Source organism: Poromitra crassiceps (genome assembly GCF_964638095.1).
Source record: "Poromitra crassiceps genome assembly, chromosome: 19".
Taxonomy (NCBI): Eukaryota; Metazoa; Chordata; class Actinopteri; order Beryciformes; family Melamphaidae; genus Poromitra; species Poromitra crassiceps.
In genome coordinates this window covers 25,272,470-25,295,062 of record NC_139646.1, presented here as the reverse complement: position 1 = coordinate 25,295,062, position 22,593 = coordinate 25,272,470, and the positions used below count along the sequence as shown (strand labels likewise).

Sequence of the window (22,593 nt, the reverse complement as noted above, 5' to 3'; positions counted from 1 at the left end):
TCCAACTTACTTCCTTGACAGCTAAATCCACATTTTTCTTCTCGCCAATTCTCAATGGCTTCCTTGTTTAGCTCGGGTGTGACCGATGGGTGTGACGCTGGTGTATGGAAGTGAATGGAGAGCTTTTCCCCCGTGATGGGCGTGGCCTATTTCATGCAGTCTCTCTATCCCTTCCCCGTGCGTATGGGTTGTCTGTGTTGGTGGTAAAGACATTTATTTATTTTTGAACTTGTGGACTGGGAGTTGCGTGAAGATTCATTATTTCATAGAAGCAATACAAAAGAAGAAGGGACATTTTTTTTCCCATTGTCCCCTTGTTGAATGTCCTACCTCTGCTTGTGTGTCTGGGTTTTGTGCTAACGACATCCCCCTCTCTGCCAGGTGAGAACGTTCTCCACGTGAGAGATGCTGACACTCAGAATAAGATCCACCATGCCCTGAAGCTGCAGTTTGGAAAGAGATACCCCTGGTAAGACCAATCTGTATCTATATCTGTCTTTGTCCTCCTCTGTTCATCCATCCTAGCCCTCATTATCTGGGTCAGAATTATGTACGGTGGTCTCCCCTAAAACATTTAGTGGTTGGAATAGGCCATTTTCACGGGTGCCATTTTGTGTCGAAAAGGCAGGGTAAACACAGGTGCAAGCAAAACACTAATGAGGGTTTCCAAATTCCAATCGTGGAAGTTTGAAACCCTCATTAGTGTTTTGCATGCACCTGTGTTTACCCTGCCTTTTCGACACAAAATGGCCCCCGTGAGAAGGGTCTATAGTGTGAACACGGTCTTATGTAGTCCCAACACAAGTGCATGTTTCCCCGCCAGCTCTAAGATCTACGGCGATGGCGGTGCGGTGCCTCGCATCCTCAAGTTTTTGCGGACCATCGACCTGGACAAGCCCCTCCAGAAGACCTTCTGCTTCCCCCCGGTGAAGGACCACATCTCCCAGGACATCGACCACATCCTGGAGACACAGAGCGCTCTGGCCGTCGACTTGGGAGGGACCAACCTTAGAGTGGCTATCGTCTGCATGAGGGTAAGCAGCATAGACTCTAGACTCTCACATGGACAGACACACATGTAGTCCATCTAAATCTTAATCAGATACGAGACCCCAGGTTGGTCAGAATTAGTTCCAACATAGTCTGACTGGGTTTTCTGCTGGCTAGGCACCTAAGTCCCTGGTTGCTGGTTTGCCAGATGACATGAACAGCTGTCCTCAGGTACCTCGCTATCAGTCGAGCACACAGAGAGAACAACCATAGGGACAGGGTCATGGGGAAATTAGCCAATTTTGAAGGCAGTGTTGATACACTGTATCGAGAAATGATTTGCATGGCACCCATAAGCTCAACAAATGTCTTCGTTGTAATTCGACTTGCTCCTCAGTTCTGCGTTAATCTACCATGGCATTTGATTGCTTTGAAAAATTGGTTTCACATTGGGAAAAATATTGCTTTTACTCCAATTGAATTAATCTTAATTTGCTTTTTTTAGGATACAATGATGAAATGCAGTCAATCTTGATTTGTTTTAAGCTCTCCTTTTCTTTGTATTTACTTGCATACTTTCTCCTCCACCACTCCCCCATCTCTCTCTCTCTCTCTCTCTCTCTCTCTCCCCCTCCCTCTACTGTCCAGGGTAAGATAGTGAAGAAGTACACACAGCCAAATCCAAAGACCTATGAGGCCAGGATCCAGCTCATACTACATATGTGTAAAGAAGCCATGCTGGATGCTGTCCGCCTCAACTGTAGGATATTGGGAGTTGGTAAGTGGACACACACACACACACACACACACACACACACACACACACACACACACACTGTATCTCCATCTTAAAATCCTGTTTCTGATTTGCTCCACCGAAAAACCTCTTGCCTCCCGCGTCAGGCGTGTCCACGGGCGGCCGCGTCAACCCCCAGGAAGGCGTGGTGCTCCACTCCACCAAGCTGATCCAGGAGTGGTCCTCGGTGGACCTGAGGACGCCTATCTCCGACGACCTGCACCTGCCCGTCTGGGTGGACAACGACGGCAACTGCGCCGCGCTCGCAGAGAGGAAGTTCGGCCACGGCAAGGGAGTGGAGAACTTTGTCACCATCATCACCGGGACAGGTGAGGAGGAGGCGGGGTGCACAAATGTCACTTCTATTTGACCAAACGGTGGTGGCTTATTAGAAGTGCTATGCAAAAGTGAAGCCGAAATATCTCGTCTCCGTGAGCTGCCATCTTGCCTGTGTGATGTCATCCGGAGCCCGAGTTGACCAACATGCCTGACTGTGTGTGTAGGTATCGGAGGAGGGATCATCCAGCACAACGAGCTGGTCCACGGCAGCACCTTCTGCGCCGCCGAGCTGGGTCACATCGTGGTTTCATTCGACGGCCCGGAGTGTATGTGTGGCAGCCGAGGATGTATAGAGGCCTTCGCATCTGGCATGGCCTTACAGAGAGAGGCCAAAAGACTACATGACGGTGAGTGTGTGTGTGTGTACCTGTCCTTTTAAATGCTCACTGTGTTGAAATTGTATTGCTGCTTCCTTGGCCAGGGCTTCCTCGAAAAAGTAATGTCAGTGGAACTCACCTGCGGCCTGTACCACAAAGCACGATTAGTGGCTTAGCGAGGTAACTTCAGGTTTAACCCTGGGTTTGCCGTGCTACGACGCTAGTTCACTACTTACCGAGATAGATCACCGTGGCAAGTGGCAACTTATTCTGCACGGCTAACCTGCTCCTGGGCAGGTTAAGTTCAGAGGATAAGATCAAAACCCATGAAAGACCCACCTTCTGACCCAGGGGTTCCCAACCTTTTTTGTGCCAAGGACCGGTAGATACATGGGAAAAAAAAGTTATATTTACTCACCAGGTGGCGACAAAGGGTAAATAACAGCCTTTTGTGTTATGTTTTTGTTTTAACTACAAACATAAATAAACGTCAACTTGAAACTATGTTTCAACTACCACACACAACCTATAATATTATAGCCTATGTTTATTATTATTATTATTATTTATTTTTTTGACCGGCTCACAGCGCGGTACCAAATGCGTTGCGGCCCGGTACCGGTCCGCGGCCCGGTGGTTGGGGACCACTGTTCTGACCAATCAGCTCTCTGGAAACAGCGAGTTCATATAGGATCCCCACATGAAAAATAGATTGCAATCAAATGAGAATCACAAAAGAAAACAACATTAATGGCTCCTGTTGAATTAATCGAGGACTGAAGCCTTGCAAACACTTCTGCCGATATGACAGACCGTTAAAATGACACTTGAATGACGCTAACCTGAATGACACTAATGTTACAGTTTAGTAGTTTGAGAGAAAATGTTACATAGAAAGTAAAGATTATTGCATGTTTTACATAATCTACGTGAAGTAGTTTTCTTATTTTGTGGAGTGAATGTGTGTGTACATTTTGAATCATTGCATTTATGTCTGCATCTGCCAGTTGGCCATCACGAAAAGGGATAATAATGTGTTAATTCCACTACAGGAGAGACTTGATGTAAATTGGGTGGGGCGAAAAATGCGTACCTATATTGGTATCGGCAATCAGCCAAAAGGATTGGAAAGTATTGTCAAAAAAAATCCAGTATTGTGCATCGCTTATGAACCTGTGGGTGTAATACAGCATGTGCATGTGACTTGTTGTGTATTAGTAATGTGTAACGTGTTGTGTGTGTTTGTGTGTTTCCTCCAGAGGACATGCTGAAGGTGGAGGGGATGGACATGAAGCTGGTGGAGCAGGTCACCGCTGTCCATCTCATCAATGCTGCCAAACTGGGCAACTCCAAAGCTGAAGCTGTTCTCACCACAGGTCAGAACACACACACGCACACACACACACACACACACACACACACACACACACAGATGCACGCCACACACACACATGCAGGCAGGCAGGCTGTTGACTTTCTTCATCTGCAGTAGCTTTATAAAGTTTTCAAAAAAAAAAAACTCATGTTTTAGGCAAATTACATCGGCACCAACCGGGTGCACTTAACTAATTAAGCCTACAAACTTTTACAAAACAACGAGGGCATAAGTATTTGTTATTGTTACTGACCTGTGTTACACTGCTTTGACACTCAAAATGGCTGGTGTGGAAAGCGTAGGCCCTTTTCAAGTTGGCTTTATCGGCATGACAAGAGAAAGTGATGTTGTTTCTCTCCCTCCCTCCCTCCAGCCTCCACGGCGCTGGGCGTGGGCATCGTCAACATCCTCCACATGGTCAACCCGTCCCTGGTGATCCTGTCGGGCGTGCTGGCCAGCCACTACCTGGGCCCCGTGCAGCACGTCATCTCCCAGAGAGCCCTGGCCTCCACACAGGGCATCCAGATCATCACCTCCGACCTGGAGGAGCCTGCTTTACTGGGAGCAGCCAGCATGGTGTTAGATTATACTACCAGGAGGATACACTAGAGGGCATCAAAGTCCCCGCCACCTGCTTTGCGAAAGGCCGCCGCGGACAAGACACGACCGCAAAAGTCCTATGTGTAACTGCCCCCTGATGGACTCACACAACACAAGCATATTCTCCCACCAGTGAGAGTCAACCAAAGTCAGCGACAGCGACATATATTACGGTAATGTCACGGACACGGTCACGGTGGACATCTTTGAGACCAGATGATTTTATGCTAACATTTACTTAGATGAAGCCCCTGGTTGCTGCCGCTACTATACCAGGGGCTGGTTGCACAAAGCACCTTAAGTTAAGATTTTCCTTAGTGCAAGTTAAGGTGTCCATAAAATAAAATCAGTTGCACAAAACACCCTCAAATCTTCTCCTTAAGGTTAAACATTTTAAGGAAAATGTAAGCACAAGATTTAAGGGTGTTTTGTGTATATTTTATGGACACCTTAACTCGGACTCTAAGGAAAATCTTAACTTAAGGTGCTTTGTGTAACCGGCCCCTGAAATTGCGACTTAAGTAGCCGTGCGCTTGGGCCAATCGTTCTACAATCTCTTGGGCAGAGTTGACCCAGACTGTTATAAACCAGTGACTGACGCTTTCACAGGTCAATAATAATCATTTGAATTGCTGTTTAGATGGTAAACTCTGGTCTTCAAAGGCCTTTATATAGGCCAGCCCCTGATAGCCCAAATCTGTTCCTAAAATGCATCAAGACTGTCATGGTTGTATAAAGTTGCAGAGCATTTTCGAACAAGCAGCAGCTTTCGAAGGAACTAACGCTCACCACCTTCAAGCCAAAATGGCCTCTACAGGACAGCAGTCATATACGTTCTATATATAAGTTGTATGATGTGGCTTTGTTGAAAGCATTTTTTAGACGTGACCAAATTATTTGTGAAACATGTACTCCCCCTCTTGCCATATCGCTCTTCTCTCCTTGTACTTCCTTTCTTGTGCAAAACATTCTGGGTCTGAAAACATGCAAGTATGGCAAGATGTCCATGTAAATGTGTCTGGTTGGAGTAAGTGTTTGCTTTGTTCTTGTAAATGATACTATTTAAGATAATGAAGAAATCCCAGTGCTTTAAAAATATGCGTAGGTGACAGCTGAGTGAGCTATAATAATCAAGGTCTTTTGGGAAGAGGAAAGTAAATGCAGCAGCCATATTGTGTTTCAACCTATGATGTTTTGATATAGTGTGTGTGTGTAGATGATATAAATCTCTCTCTATATATATATACACACACACATGTGGCAATCTGGTGTTGACTTCTGGTTTGTTTGGAATAAATATTACTTATGATCCCTTGTAACTATTTAGGGAGATTTCTATTTAATTTTATGGATTTATTTATGTAGGCCCATATAAACAATTCAATACGTTGTTTTATACATACACTTCTTTTTACGTGGGAACAAAAACTCTGCTTCATGTGCAGTGAGGAAGGAATTTCAGTATTTTCAAAACCGTTACCTGAACCGGTCTTTCAGTTTACATTTTTGAATTGTTGCATGCAGTTTCACTCTTTTCTTTTTAATGAGTCAGTCTATGCTGCCAAACGCAACTATGTTTGACTGTGTCTCACTTGTTTAATTATTTTTATGTTGTCCTGAACTTTTATGTTTTTATTACCACTATCATGACAGATGAGGTTCAACACATAAATTGCATCTTGACTAGCACGTCGTTGCCTTGTTTTTTCCCTCCCTTCGCTCCTTTTTTCTTCTTCCTCTGAGTGGGACTTATGAACAGGGTTCTTATGGCTCCTTGAAATCCTTGAAAGTTTGTGAATTCGAGTGGGAGGAAATCAAGGCTTTGAAAGTTTTTGAAAATCGACACAAATAGACATGGGTCACTGAAGATTCTTGAATTTTGAATAGAATTTTTGCAAGAATAGAAATTGAAGTTCTTTTGATTGTGTGTTTGTGCGTGTGTATCGTCGCTGTCTGATGAAAACCACTTAACTAACATTTTTTATGATTTTTACTTTTTACTATAGATGGAATACGGTATGCGAGCTGCAGGGTAGGCGAGTCTAGGAATTGAGCGTGCGTAGCGCACGAGATGCCTCGTACTGTATATGTGCCAAATCAAATGAGACAAGATGACAGGTACAGATTATTTCAAAAGCAGTTTCCCCCACATGTTTAGCTCCTTTATTTTTAGATTTTGGTGCAGTACTTGAAAATGGTGTTTTCCACCCATCAATAATACACAGAAGGAGAGAAAAAATAAGAAATGTATTGTGTGGTGGAATGGTGCTGAGTCACTGAAGCTGAGAAAATCATTTTGTGTTTGATTCATTTGGTCAGATACCTGAATGTGTAAATGGCATCTAGGCTATATTTCAAATGCTCAGCTCATAATGTGTTCTGTCTTGGGTTTAGTTTCAAAGTAATATGTGTTCCTAGTGACATGCCTTGAGTCAGGTGAGCGTTTGTCACCTGAACCGTTTGAGACAGCCAGACCTGTTAATAATGAACTGCCATGGCCTGGCACTGCTTTTGGGCCCGTCGGATGCATTGTGCAGGGATGTGATCTAGGGTTGACACAAATTAGTCCACAGACCCTCATTTGAAGACTTTGTCCCAGAGTCCCCCATCTGTCAGATGGCATCTGATCGCTTAAATATTGGATTATTTGATTTGTTTTATTACATAAACTGTATACAAACCATGACCAAAATAGTCGTACATTCTTGTCATTGTGTTACTTATGGATATAATAATTGAAATCAAGTTATTTACCCTTTTTGCTGGGGACCACCTGGAACCCCTTCAAGGACCCCCGGGGGTCCCCAGACCCCACTTTGAGAACCACTGCCCTGCAGCTTTTCTTCAAAGCTCTGACAACAACTAACAGGAAATAGTTGCAAAGATTTCATTGGTCCAATTCTGAGGCAGCTGATGCTCGGCAGATCTCGCGAGAGACACGGGCAAGGGTTGCTTGTGTGTCTCTCGCGAGATCTGGCAACACTGGCAATTTTCTCCGTCCGTCCCTCCCTCCCCCCGTCGAGCTAATCTGCTTCTGCTGCTCTGTCAACTGAACTGATACACCTGCTCTCCGTTTCCAGCACGGTCGCCGTTTTCCACATTATTAGTCCTCCCGTTAGCAGACAGAACAATGGACGACTTCGACATGCTGAGCGCGCCCGCAGCCGGGAACGGCCTGGTGTCAGAGGAGGACCCCGCCGCAGCTTTCCTGGCCCAGCAGGAGAGCGAGATCGCGGGCATTGAGAACGACGAAGGCTTCAGCATCCTGGACGGCGGAGAGGTGCCCTCGTCCCTGACAGGAGACTCACACGGTGGGTCACTGCGGCTGGAGAGAACACCTAAACGCTATCTGACTTTAACCATTCTTACCGAGCAGTGTTTAGTTACGGTAACATTGACCGTTCATTTATTTTGGTCCTACATACATTCAAACGGGAGGTGATGTTCTCTCCTCGCCAGTTTGCTAACGTTAGCTGAGGTAGCACATCATTAGCCAAGTGGGCTCAGCAATGTTAACTGTAGCTAGCTACATCTACATGTTAGCATTAGCTAGCAGCAACTCTGGCTCTGTCCGCTCAAACTGGCGAATTTAGAGGACTTGGCACTATGACTGACACGAGTCTGATGAGGAAAACGGTGGTTAACGTTCATGTTGACACGGGCTGGGGCCAAGGTAACGGCCACCGGGCCACACATGAATGAATGGGAGAATTTAGCAGCAACTTCCGCACGGCCCTGTGTGTGTGGCCCTGACTGTCAGTCAACAACGATGCCTATCAAGCTTGACAGCTTGCTGAATAGATGCAGCGCTCATCTGGAACGTTACGAGCTGTCGGCAGTTTGTCGGTTAACGTTATAGAGGAGATTGCCAACGTTAGATCTCGTGACCTTTGGCCATTTAACTGCTTAGCTAGCGCTGCTGCTGCTTGGAGGAAGTCGGGATATTGAGCAATCAATGTTGTCGGCCAAAAGCGCTGGCCTGTCATATTTGTGATGCAACGAATTATAGGATTGTCCTGTGCTGTGTATCAATACAACGTTTCACTGATGTTAATGGGAGAGAAGTGGATTGTAACTAATAGCTAAAGGGTCATCACCCTAAACACATTTGTTCCATGTTCCCATGTTCCCTCCCTATCTCCTCCCTTCCCTGTTCTCTCCTCCCCCACATTCCACCCCCCTTCTCTCCCCTTCTCCCTGCCTCTCTCTATCATATGATTTTTCAATCTTGTTATTATTACTATTTGCTACTGTTGTGTCAGTTAGATTTAGCTAGACATATTTTCTGTGAAGTCCTCTGAGACATGCTTGTGAATTAGGGCTATACAAATAAACATGACTTGACTTGACATTTATTGGTATTTGCGTATATTTGCATTTTTTATTGTTGTCAACTGTCATATACTTGATTTATAATGACTAATCTACAACTGTTTCCCCATGTCTCTTTCTAGATGGTGCTATCAACGGAGAGCTTCATGGGGTAACACATTCTTTCCTTGCTTAACCATTCCGCTCTAAAATGTTCAGACGTACCAGCAAACAGATTTTCTATTGCAGACTTTTTTCTGTTTTGGTATTGATGAAGAGCTAAACAGAATGTTTTTTTTTTTATGGCCACACATCTCACATTGCTCAATCAAACATCTCTGATGGCCAATGAGGTAGGGGAGGGGCCTATTTGGTTCGCATTTTGGGTAAATTTAATGTTTTCAGATCAAAGTTTTTTTTAATACAGCTGTGCTTTTTAATGTAATATGTTGAAAGTAAGGAGAAAGGGCTTTCCTTGCAGCCTCTTGGGGACTCTGTGTGTGTGTGTGTGGGCCTGAGTCTTTTCCTCCCCTTACTCAATGACCTTATTGTTTTGTTTTTATTGTTTTGTCTAATGGCTACATTGCATAAGCAAAATGTTATCTTCAACATATTACTATATTTTGCTTTGCTGTCTAAAATCCAGTAAACAGTATTTGTAATATTTCCTTGTTTAATCATTTTGTGCAGTCACAGTGAACCTCAGAGGTTTGAATCTCCGGCTGGAAGAACAGCTCCAACTTCTCCTTTCCTGTGCTGTCTTTCCAACTGCTTTTTTCCCTGTCATGCCTTCTTCCTGTCAGGGCTTCTTCCTGTCAGGAAGCTTAGGCAATACAACACCAATGGTCTGGATTTGGTATCTTTCTGGTTGACTCACAGCTTCCTTTTTAGGAACTGATATACTGTAAGCGATCAATAGACTGGCTAGAATAGCTGCTTCCAAAATTCACTAGCAACTCTCTCACTGTTTGACCAGGCAACTCTCACTGTGTTTGACCAGGCAACTCTCACTGTGTTTGACCAGGCAACTCTCTCACTGTGTTTGACCAGGCAACTCTCACTGTGTTTGACCAGGCAACTCTCTCACTGTGTTTGACCAGGCAACTCTCACTGTGTTTGACCAGGCAACTCTCACTGTGTTTGACCAGGCAACTCTCACTGTGTTTGACCAGGCAACTCTCACTGTGTTTGACCAGGCAACTCTCTCACTGTGTTTGACCAGGCAACTCTCTCTGTGTTTGACCAGGCAACTCTCTCTGTGTTTGACCAGGCAACTCTCACTGTGTTTGACCAGGCAACTCTCTCACTGTGTTTGACCAGGCAACTCTCTCACTGTTTGACCAGGCAACTCTCACTGTGTTTGACCAGGCAACTCTCTCACTGTAGGCTCTTTCATACACAGATCGCGCAAAATTGTAGTTCGGGAAGACGGTAAAGCTTGGCAGCCTCGCCACAGAAATTGCTTTCACACAGAGCCAAGCAGCACGGCCACTTTCCCGTGCTGTGTGTACTTTCAGGCGAAATCCCCTGCTCCCGGATTGAAAGGCGAGCAGAGGGATTTCCAGCTCCTCCTAGCCCAAATTAATATTTTCATAGGTTAGTGTAGCCTAGGCTACTGTATGATGAACGAATTCAATTCAACAACAGACTTTCCTCCTTCTCCTAGTCCGCTGAGGAGATCTGTATCGGCATTTTCATTGGCTGTTTGCCGATATCATAACTTAATAAAAAAAAAATGCGCTAATTTGCGGCTGCTGCACCTGGAAGAATCCTCTCCTACAGTAGTTCTGTGTCTGGAGCAATGTCCCGCCCACAGCGCTATCTGATTGGTTACACATCAAGCAATAGCCTATCAGAGTGCTCAGAGATGAAATCTTGACACCTCACCTCAGTGCTCTCTGTTCAGCGAGCGCAGCCTGCACTAGACAGGGGGACAGTGCGAGGCTGCCTGAAGCGAGAGCAGCGGACTAGTTGGCTGTACTGTAATAGTCACACTGTGTTAAGGTAAAGCAGCAGATATTGCCATGCCAAAGTTGTAATGAAGTTAATATACATAATAATTACCTACGCTGACATTGCAAAAACACCACGATCTTATGAGCGATTCGTATGAAGCGCTGCCTCGCACAGTGCAAAGTGTGGTGTGTGGAGATAGGTCTGTCTATCAGTCTACTTTTTTTACTTTCACTCGTCACTTTCTTGATACATGAGGTGATTTCCCCTGTAATTTTTTTATGAATGAGCTGACCATTCGCACCTTTTCCGGCTCGCTGCGAGACCTTTCAAGTGGAGGCGGGTTGTCCGCCAATACGGCGATGTGACAACCTTTGGTGCCGGGACAAAAGGCGTACAATAATTACCCACCAACGCGCGTTCATGCCTTTCACATCGGAGCCGCGAATCCTAATTTCCAGGCATTTTACGGCTTTCATAGCCGGTGTGAAAGAGCCTTGTGTTTGACCAGGCAACTCTCTCACTGTTTGACCAGGCAACTCTCACTGTGTTTGACCAGGCAACTCTCTCACTGTGTTTGACCAGGCAACTCTCTCACTGTTTGACCAGGCAACTCTCACTGTGTTTGACCAGGCAACTCTCACTGTGTTTGACCAGGCAACTCTCACTGTGTTTGACCAGGCAACTCTCACTGTGTTTGACCAGGCAACTCTCTCACTGTGTTTGACCAGGCAACTCTCACTGTGTTTGACCAGGCAACTCTCTCACTGTGTTTGACCAGGCAACTTTCACTGTGTTTGACCAGGCAACTCTCACTGTGTTTGACCAGGCAACTCTCTCACTGTTTGACCAGGCAACTCTCACTGTGTTTGACCAGGCAACTCTCTCACTGTTTGACCAGGCAACTCTCACTGTGTTTGACCAGGCAACTCTCTCACTGTGTTTGACCAGGCAACTCTCTCACTGTTTGACCAGGCAACTCTCACTGTGTTTGACCAGGCAACTCTCTCACTGTTTGACCAGGCAACTCTCACTGTGTTTGACCAGGCAACTTGGAATTCTATGATGGATAACCACCTCCACACAATGGCTGCTGGCCTGCCTGAGGATGCCTAAATAATTAAATGGTTCAGGAAGAGAAAAATGCATTGTTGAAAAACTTTGCTGTCAGTGCAGTTTAAAAAGACCTAGAGTAACGGCACAGTTTGCTGTTATCTCTGCCTCTCATCCTCTCCATTGTTCACCAGGAAAGCAACGGTCCCTCAGACGCCTACGCAGCCATCTCCACCGCAGACCGCCTGCAGGCCGAACCCGAAAGCCTGCGCAAGTGGAGGGAAGAGCAGAGAGACCGGCTGGAGGTGCTAGGTGAGCACAGGCCAAGAGACACCGTCCGTCTTTTTGAAATATGCCATGTGTAAACGGAGGTTGGAGGTTCAAACCCAGCAGACCTCTTGGATGGTATTTAGGGCCTGACTCTGTTGCAATGCTTTAGTCATGGATTCCCTCTGAAACGTTCCTCCCCCAGACGCCAACTCTCGCCAGCAGGAGTCTGAGTGGAAGGACAAGGCCAAGGTGGAGCTGGAGGAGTGGCACACCCGGCAGAACGAGCAGCTGGAGAAGACCAAAGTCAACAACAGGTACTGACCTGGAACGGGGGGGGGGGGGGGGGTGACAAATAACAAAATTCCTAAAATCCCCCAAAAATATTTTAGTATTATAATTTCTAAAAGAAAGCTGCTGTTACTACAAAAGCATCACATGCGGAACCAACACAGGGATGGACACACAGCAAAAAAAAAAGTAAAATTATTATTTACATAGCAATAAGCGGAAAAATAGTATATTATATATTTTGATGAAGGCCACAAAAAAAGTGGCTTTATACAAGGGTTATTCTAATAATTGACCATGATTATCATAAGTAAACACTAGTTACTGGACCTGAATGTGGGAGACTTGATGCAAGAATGAATGTAAGTAGACAGATAGCTCATGTGCAGAGGGTGTAAATAGACTGATAATAAAGCGTTTTACTGTACTGAAGCAAGACAACTGGGCTCACTGTTTTACAGCCTATGGAGCGCATTAAATCAGCTTCTTAAAAGTTGGCAAGATATGATGTCCTTAATCTGAAATATACTTGATCATCCCTAACACATGCTTTGGGGCTTAAACGATTCTACTTCCTAGTTTTGCAATGCAGAGACTTTATGGTGGCGTTGCCAAATAGAGCGATGTGTTCCACCAGCCGATTTGGTAGGTAAACCCCCTCATTTAGCAGAAAGCCCGTTCTAATGTCAAATGACATTGAGAATGATCTTCTATAAAGACACGATTGTCAACGGATGGGCGGGTTTCATGTCTCAGAAGCTGGCCTAGTGGCTTCTGGGCTGTAACCGTAGTCCTGCTGGCCATGAATAATAAAGTAGCAGCAGCCCCAGCTTAGCCAGGCGTATTGCACTTGACTCGTTGAACATGGACGGTAAAAAGGGGTAACGATAGAGACACTGCGGAGCGCGTCATCATTCAGAAACCACGCCCAAAACGGGGGAAAACAACCCCCCCCCCCCCCAATCCAAAGCACACAAAGATCATATATATGGAAGATGAACACTCCAACTTACTTCCTTGACGGCTAGATCCACATTTTCTTCTCGCCAATTCTCAATGGCTTCCTTGTTTTGCTCGGGAGTACCAAAAAAACTTTAATTGTCGTTTTTTCACATTTGTTGTCTGCGCAGCCCCACCACACAACAGCTTTTAGCTCCGTTTAATTTCAGGAAAATGACGCTGGTGTATGGAAGTGAATGGAGTGCTTTGCCCCCGTGATGGGCGTGGCCTATTTCATGCACTGTCTCTATAGAACTGAATCAAAAATTTCGAAAGCTGCTGCTCAAGCGCTCACTCTCTCAACACCTGAAGCTCTCATTATACGCTGTGCTAATACTCTTCTTTTCTCTCTCTCTCTCTCTGCTAACCTGTATTGCCTGTTTTTTCATCCTCTCCTCTCTTTTACCGCTGTCTGTCTTGTCTCCTGCCTTCTCGCTGCTCTGTCGTTCCGGCGGATGTTTGTCCAGGGTGCTGGACGAAGACTTCTACAAACAGCCCTTCTCTGAGCTCATTGGTTATGTGTATGTTGCTCCAACTAACATCCTCCTTTTCATTTCTCCTCCTCCTTTTTTGTCTACATTGTCGTCGGCTCCTCCCACCATCCATCCATTGACATCTGTCTTCTTATTAGTTAGCCCCTCCCCCCCCCACCACCATGTTTTTATTTCATTTGTAACGTTTTGGATGCCACTGACGTTTCTACACACAATTAGTTCATTATTGTTCTTGTTTTGTTTTCGTAGGTAATTTTTAGCCCCTTAAAAAATAATCCAAACTGCAGTAATAGCTTTCACGCCATCCGTCCACATGTTATTTTGTAGTTTTATATCTGTAATGATGACTGCACGTCACCACGCTGCCATCGCTAAGCTCTTCCATCATCATCATCACATCCAGGGGGCGCTCACTCTTCATTCTGTCAGCGCTGTGCCCATGTGGACTTTTCTGTTGCTCTCATCATCCATCATCTTGCTATATACTGTTACATCTCCCCTCATGTCATTTCACTAAAGCATCTTGCAAATGTTTCTTTCATAATGTTTGAGTTTCCAACAATTAACACTTGCCTAAATGGTATGAACTCTCACAGAAAAACAGTGTTTTGTTTGTACTTAAAGGAACAGCTCACCCTAAAATCCAAAATACATGTTTCTCCTCTCACCCGTAGTGCTATGTATCCATCTATATCGTTTTGGGATAGTTGCCTGAGTTTTGGAGATATCGACTGTAGAGATGTCTGCCTTCTCTTGAATATAATGGAACTGGATGGCACTCGGCTTGCAGTTGCTCGAAGCACCAAAAAAATACATTTGAAAAACTCAACAGCATCGTCTCTTTCCAGAAATCATGACCTGCTCACTCAAGATAATCCACAGACTTTGTTGTGAGCAGTTTCATGTAGGAACTATTTTCTTTTGCAGTCTCATGTAGGAACTAGCTAGCAGCTAGCGGGTGTAGTTCGGTCAAAAGAAAATAGTTCCTCCATGAAACTGCTCATAACAAGGTCTGTGGATTATCTTGATTAACGGGGTCATGATTTCTGGAAAGAGACAATGCTGTTGAGTTTTTCAAATGTATTTCTTTGTCACTTTGAGCAGCACAAGCCGAGTGCCATCCAGTTCCATTGTATTGGAGAGAGAAGGCAGAAACTCTGTGGACGATATCTCCAAAACTCAGACAACTAACACAAAACGATATAGATGGATAAATAACACTACAGGAGAGAGGGAATATATGTATTTTGGATTTTAGGGTGAGCTGTTCCTTTGAGTCTCTGTAAATATGTGATTTCCCTTATATTAGTATTTTCCGCTTGTAGGTTTGTTTGAGGCAATTGTGTGTCCAGCAGAATTTGGTGTTAATATCACCCACCATTTTTTTTTCTGGTGGGTTCTTCTGTGTTTTTTTTCCATTGAAGTTGGGGAAGCAGTAATGGAGTTACTCTGTCAAAGAACTCATTCTTTAACAATGTGCAGAGTTGGCATTGTTCTTGGCGGTCCCATTTCCTTCCTCTGAATCTCTACTGGACTCATTTTCCGTATTGTGCCATGTACACACACTTGACTGTATACTATAGCCTCTCACTCAGTGTGTGGGGTGCCATGTACACACACAGTGTGTGGGGTGCCATGTACACACACTTAAAGTCTTTTTTTTTTTTTTTTTTTTATTGGACCCTATTTTCCACGCTGCACACAGATGTCCAGCCTTGCTGTCTCTCCTATCCTAGTGGAGAGATTTCATTGATGCCATGGATACACAAATGCCTCAAACCCAACTGTATTTACGCTGAAGTAGAATGTTAGCTGCTGTGTAGCTCCTGCCATGCTACAGAATGACATGCTAATGTTGCCTAGCTGGCTATCCAGCTGCGTTAGCACTTAGCAGTGCAGCCTTTGTGTTTGCCAGTGGATTACTTGGGAGTGTCCTTTAGCCTGCATTGTGGTGTGAACCTCACATATTCTGTCATCACTATTTATCATCCTGATCAAAAGGAGACTTGACTGTAATGTAAAACTTGTATTCAGAGTAATTAAAAATAAGTGTGTGTACTGTATATATATATACACACTTATTAGGCAACATAGTAAAAGGCTGCACGCTAAGCACTTTGTACAACACTGTTGGGGGAGGGGGGGGGGTGCATGCTGGCTTTGACATCTGCGTTAAGATCATTTGAGTTCTATTTCATTTCATCCCCTCCCCTCTCTCTCTCTCTTCTATATTCTGACTTGTGAAACTGTTTCTCCCTGTTTTCTTTTCCTATGCACCTTAAAGCACACACATTAACCATCCTTGCTACCGCCTAGACCAGTTAAGTAAAAATATAAAACCCCAGAACATCCAAACAACCTATTGATTTATTTTGTTGTTCAGGGGATAGATGCAGTAGTGCCTGTGTTAGATGAGAATGTGTTGCCCCGGATGGCCAGTTTACCCTAGCTAGATCCACTGCCTTTTAAGTAGACGCTGGGTGTTCCTGTCCCTTCTGTGATGTTGTGGTCCTTCTAGTCCCGTGTGTACTTGTAGTTGGTTGTGACAGTGAATGTTCTCATCCCCATCTTGCTGTGTGCACTGTTGTAGTTAGTCGCTAGTTGGGATTTGGGCCGGGGAGGACGGGCTAGAAGACGCACAGGGCAGTGGAGCTGTGCCTCTCTTTGTGGGTGGGTGAGGGCTTGAGTTTGTTTCGCCATAATCTGTGGCTTGCATCTCAAAAATGTCTTGTCTTATGATTGTGGCACTGAATCATTTTTTATTTAGTTTTTGTTTGTTTGTTTTCTTTCGTATTTTCATTTCAGGTGTTTGTGTGGTAAGCCCCCTCTAGTGTTAAATGTCCCCTTCTTCTTTTGGTTTGGTAGTTGGTTAAGAATACCTAAAGCACGAATTGATACGCCATCTCACATCCAAATAAAGGTCCAAAACGCGTCAAAATGGCCTGCTTTCCAGCCGCAGCAAAATGCATGGCAAAGGTCCAGTAGTGCTTCCAGCTCTTTTGGGTTTGGTTAAAAAAACAGAACTTGCCGCTGTTCTTTTTTTTCTTTCCTTTTCTTTGGATAAATCAAGGACAAGTATACAGTTGAGATCCTTATACTTGGACCTTGCACAGTGCACTGCAAAGTATACAGCTTGAGACTGACATCCTGATACTTGGACCTTCCACAGCTTGAGACTGACATCCTGATAGTTGAACCTTGCACAGTGCACAGCTTGAGACTGACATCCTGATACTTGGACCTTCCACAGCTTGAGACTGACATCCTGATACTTGGACCTTCCACAGCTTGAGACTGACCTCCTGATACTTGGACCTTGCACAGTGCACAGCTTGAGACTGACATCCTGATACTTGGACCTTGCACAGTGCACAGCTTGAGACTGACATCCTGATACTTGGACCTTGCACTGTGCACAGCTTGAGACTGACATCCTGATAGTTGGACCTTGCACAGTGCACAGCTTGAGACTGACCTCCTGATACTTGGAGCTTGCACAGTGCACAGCTTGAGACTGACATCCTGATAGTTGGACCTTGCACAGTGCACAGCTTGAGACTGACCTCCTGATACTTGGAGCTTGCACAGTGCACAGCTTGAGACTGACCTCCTGATACTTGGACCTTGCACAGTGCACAGCTTGAGACTGACATCCTGATACTTGGAGCTTGCACAGTGCACAGCTTGAGACTGACATCCTGATACTTGGAGCTTGCACAGTGCACAGCTTGAGACTGACATCCTGATAGTTGGACCTTGCACAGTGCACAGCTTGAGACTGACATCCTGATACTTGGACCTTGCACAGCTTGAGACTGACATCCTGATAGTTGGACCTTGCACAGTGCACAGCTTGAGACTGACATCCTGATACTTGGAGCTTGCACAGTGCACAGCTTGAGACTGACCTCCTGATACTTGGACCTTGCACAGTGCACAGCTTGAGACTGACATCCTGATACTTGGAGCTTGCACAGTGCACAGCTTGAGACTGACATCCTGATACTTGGAGCTTGCACAGTGCACAGCTTGAGACTGACCTCCTGATACTTGGACCTTGCACAGTGCACAGCTTGAGACTGACCTCCTGATAGTTGGAGCTTGCACAGTGCACAGCTTGAGACTGACATCCTGATACTTGGACCTTGCACAGTGCACAGCTTGAGACTGACATCCTGATACTTGGAGCTTGCACAGTGCACAGCTTGAGACTGACCTCCTGATACTTGGAGCTTGCACAGTGCACAGCTTGAGACTGACCTCCTGATACTTGGAGCTTGCACAGTGCACAGCTTGAGACTGACATCCTGATACTTGGAGCTTGCACAGTGCACAGCTTGAGACTGACCTCCTGATACTTGGAGCTTGCACAGTGCACAGCTTGAGACTGACATCCTGATACTTGGACCTTGCACAGTGCACAGCTTGAGACTGACATCCTGATACTTGGACCTTGCACAGTGCACAGCTTGAGACTGACCTCCTGATAGTTGGAGCTTGCACAGTGCACAGCTTGAGACTGACATCCTGATACTTGGACCTTGCACAGTGCACAGCTTGAGACTGACATCCTGATACTTGGACCTTGCACAGTGCACAGACTGACCTCCTGATACTTGGACCTTGCACAGTGCACAGACTGACCTCCTGATACTTGGACCTTGCACAGTGCACAGACTGACATCCTGATACTTGGACCTTGCACAGCTTCAGACTGACATCCTGATACTTAGACCTTGCACAGTGCAGCAAAGAGAACTGAGAACTCCAAGTCACAAATCCAAAGGGCAAGTTGAAGTGTATGGGTGCGGGCGAACTGCCCTCCCCCAGTTCTGCACGGAACTGCGTTTTTTAACCAACCAAAAAATGCTTACCAATTCTTACGTTTTAAGCTTCAGTTTATTTTATTTTATTTTTTTGATTTCTCATGTGGGTGTTTTATAGCTACCGCCCTTATTGTTGTGGAGAGTTGAAAAAGCAGGTAACTGTACTGTAATGTGTAAACAAGATTTGGGGGCGGGGGGGGGGGGGGCATGATGCAGTGAATGAAGCTTATTTTTCCTCTGTGGACAAAATGTTTATTTGTGTGTGTGGTGGTTTTGGACCGTCCCGCCCTGAGGTAGACTCTGCTGAACCAGCAAGCAGATCGAACTGAGCCCAGGAACTTGAACCACTTTAGTGTCTGTTTTGGTCATAGATGGTTTTAACTTGACAACATAAACGTTCTAAATTGCCCCTGGCTTACTTCCTGTTGCAGTGTTTGCTAATACAATAGCTGACGGGAAATAAGATAGCTTTCAAACGGTTCCCATAGCAACACCAGTCCATGATAACCATCCATAGTAGTCATAAGTCATCTGTTGAAAGTTCATGCTGGTTCAAGTATTTTCTCCCTGAATCTGTCGTGCTGATGTTTTAAAAGAAAACGCCAACATTTTTGGAGATGCGCCTTTTTTTCCATATTCCCAATAGTAAGACGAGAAGATCGATGCCCTTCTCCTCTCTGTGCGTGCAGTAGAAGGTAGCGACGCACCCCTCCTGCTAGTTAGCTTAGCACAATGACTGGTAGCCTGCGAGAGTGGCTAGCATCCCTCCTGTTAGTTAGCTTAGCACAATGACTGGTAGCCTGCGAGAGTGGCTAGCCTACCCCGACACATTCCAACAGCGCCAAAATGCTCTCATGTACTCTCTCTTATGTACATGTTGTTACAGGTGTTATCATTTGCACGGGCTCGCTAGCTTGGCCACTTCGCGGGCTCGCCACCCTGCAGCTGCTGTGTGACCTCGCTTGCCCTATTGGCATGCACAGCACACAATTGTACATAATTGAACAATGTACATAAGAGTACATGTGAGAGCGTTTTGGCGCTGTTCGAATGTGTATTTGGTGATTTAACGGGGCTAGGCTAGCCACTAGCCAGTCCCGCAGACTACCAGTCATTGTGCTAAGCTAACTAGCAGGAGGGATGCGTCGCTACCTTCTACTGCACGCACAGAGAGGAGAAGGCCATCTATCTTCTTGTCTTCCTGGCAAATAGGGGAATCTCCCAATAAGTTCCGTCGAAACAAACGAGGTTGGTGATCAGCAGAGGACTCTCTCAGGGCCGTGTGTGTATAGCTAGCTGTGTCTTCACCTCTACCCCCCCCACTAACGCGCTCTCTCTCCTCCTCTCCCCGCTCATCTGCAGGGCGGCCGAGGACGCCATGGTCTCCGATCTGGACGAGAACAACCCCGGCACGGAGTGGGAGCGGGTGGCCCGGCTCTGCGACTTCAACCCCAAGTCCAGCAAGCAGGCCAAAGACGTGTCCCGCATGCGCTCCGTCCTCATCTCTCTCAAGCAGGCCCCGCTGGTCCGCTAGGCCGGCCAAAGGCTGCTCCCAGGCCCTCATTCCATATCGTATCTACATCACCCACACACGCAGACGACCAGCACGCCCCTACCCACGTTCCACCATCTGTATTCTGAAGGCATCTCTTCACGTCCTCTTACCACACACCTGTTGTGTTTCCTAGTTGAAGGATAGAGCTCCTAACCCCTCTTGTCTGTCTGCTGTAGAGATACGCCTTAAAGGCCCAACTCCCCATCTTCTGCTCCCCTTAAAGGAGAACTTCACAGAAAAACAATGCCGATTTATTTTGCACATGATCTCACACATATCCCAAAACCCTTTTGCAGGCATTTATTTAGTTTGACAGTTATTGAGTGTTGATTTGAGTTCAAGTTGATGCCAGTGATGTCATTCATGCACAAATGACATCATTGGCGTCAACTTGAACTCAAATCAACTCAATAACTGTCAAACTAAATGAATCGCTGCAAAACCGTTGACAGTTTTCAGATTATGTGAGATCATGTGCAAAATAAATCAGCATTGTTTTTTGTGTTTTTACCTGTGCACACTTCTTCCTATGAGGGTTAAGGGTGGAGGGTTGGGAAGGGTTGATGGTGGTTTGGTTGCAAAGCGATTCCCTCCCTCCGGGTCCACAGCTACACTACAACCTGCCCAGCATTATCATTCCCATGAAGGTTGATCCATGTTAAAGGGTTTTACCCTTCCTCGTCCCGCCAACCCTCCATCGCATTTTTCCATCATTAAAAAAAAAAGTCTATACAGGTTTATTTTTCTCTTGTTGCTGTTCTTTTTATGGACCAAACTCAGTAAGACAAAACTCCCAAATCAATGTGTGTACTTTGAACTGTGTGTGTGTAGAGCTGGCTTGTGGCATATTATCGTGTTGAATTTTTCAATCTATGCATTTCTTTCAAAAGCCTCTCCCCTTCTCCAGTCAGGAAATGAACAAAGTCCAGTCATTACAATAAATGTGACCTGTTTGTGTTTCAACTACAACGGTGTGTATGTACTACTCTATGCGTGTACTTATGTACATATACAGAAGGCAATATATATATATATAAATACAATGTTTGTCATTGAAATTAGACAATTGTGGTTTTAAAGAGAACTAGATATTAGCACAACTTGTTTGCTTGTTCATGCGTGTTCATTGTCCATTTGATCTCAATCTCCAGTAAAAAGTGAATCAAACTTGCTCGTCATTTGGCTATACATTGATGCTATTCTGTGATTCAGGAATGTGCTTCTGTTTCGATAATGATTTAATGTGTTGGCAGCAGGTTTGTGAAAAATCTTAATGATGTGAACTGATAACTTGGGTCAGTTACAAGAAGATGAAATGTGGTTTCTTGCTGCATAGTTTTTCAGATGAGAAATCAGCCCAGTCTCACACGTTAGAGGTGGTAGGTAGGTGTAGGCCACCATAATGTATCTTTACATACCCACTTAGGTACCAACTATACATATGGGGGACGGGTATAATTTAATGTACTGTAACATGGTGGTTGGATTTACATCGTCATTTAGGTGCCATAGGAAACAATAGGCTATTAATGTAATTTTCATGATGAGAATGAAAGGGGGACTTAAGATTGTCTTTCTTCAACTTATTTCGTGGTATGAATGATGACGATAGGTGGTGATGTCTCAGAAAGATTATAGGACCTGTTTTAACAGGATCAGGAGTGCAGAACATACTGGAGTGTGCTCCACCACTGAGCTGAGTAGCTTTAGTTATACAGTAGGTGGCGGTATGCACCTAACTTGGTTGCAATCTGCCATTAAACGCAAAGAAGAAGAAGATGGCAGAAAAGTTCTTTGATGGCAGTACAGTGCAACATTATGGATGCAACCTTCCGTTTACCAGTTGGTGGCGATAGTGCTCCTTCTGGGGGTGCAACTCGCCATGAAAAGGAAAGAAGAAGACGTCCAGGAAAAGTGCAGATGTTTGAAGCCTTTGTTTATAAGAAACAGTCGCGTTATCGGTCATACTATCGATAAGTGGGGAGAACTCCCCGGTTATCGTGCACGTGTAGGTGTGTGTACTGTACACCCGACCGGTTTTGCACGGAGCGTCCGGAGTGCGAATGCAGGTGAGACTTGTTTGTGGTTCATCCCGTTCATCCCCGTTCTGTTTTATGTCTGCTAACGAAGTTTCGTTTTTGGAAAATTAAATGGTTTGTTTTTCATGGCAAACATGAAAAAGTTCACGTTTGTTTAATGTCTTCTTTTTTGCTGTAATTTGCTGAGACACACACACACGCACGCACGCACGCACACACACACACACACACACACACACACACACACACACACACACACACACACACACACAGCACAGCATTGCAGTACTTAATACATCAGATAGATACTCTGGCGATTCTGGGTTTTAGGGAAATGTTGATGTCTGACTAGGAACGAATGTGCATGCGTCTTTCCTGCCGGAACGTT

The 22,593-nt window shown here is 45.2% G+C and overlaps 2 protein-coding genes across 3 annotated transcripts in view; both read left to right on the top strand.

The window, feature by feature from the left end:
* Window positions 1–6,097, top strand: part of gne (glucosamine (UDP-N-acetyl)-2-epimerase/N-acetylmannosamine kinase) — a 31,861-nt gene extending 25,764 nt beyond the window's left edge. For both annotated transcript variants that reach the window (XM_083655902.1, XM_083655901.1), the window contains exons 8-14: window positions 382–469; window positions 824–1,034; window positions 1,639–1,768; window positions 1,894–2,115; window positions 2,290–2,472; window positions 3,702–3,818; window positions 4,191–6,097. In XM_083655902.1, the coding sequence (XP_083512028.1) occupies window positions 382–469; window positions 824–1,034; window positions 1,639–1,768; window positions 1,894–2,115; window positions 2,290–2,472; window positions 3,702–3,818; window positions 4,191–4,426 (1,187 nt within the window). In that variant the 3' untranslated portion in view covers window positions 4,427–6,097. The remainder of the gene's footprint in view (window positions 1–381; window positions 470–823; window positions 1,035–1,638; window positions 1,769–1,893; window positions 2,116–2,289; window positions 2,473–3,701; window positions 3,819–4,190) is intronic.
* Window positions 6,098–7,444: 1,347 nt separating this feature from the next.
* On the top strand, window positions 7,445–22,282 carry clta (clathrin, light chain A). The gene is made up of 5 exons (XM_083655908.1): window positions 7,445–7,728; window positions 8,872–8,900; window positions 11,929–12,046; window positions 12,207–12,318; window positions 19,974–22,282. Exons 1-5 carry the CDS (start codon window positions 7,548–7,550, stop codon window positions 20,143–20,145), a joined length of 612 nt encoding a protein of 203 aa, XP_083512034.1. The 5' UTR covers window positions 7,445–7,547; the 3' UTR covers window positions 20,146–22,282.
* Window positions 22,283–22,593: the final 311 nt, after the last annotated feature.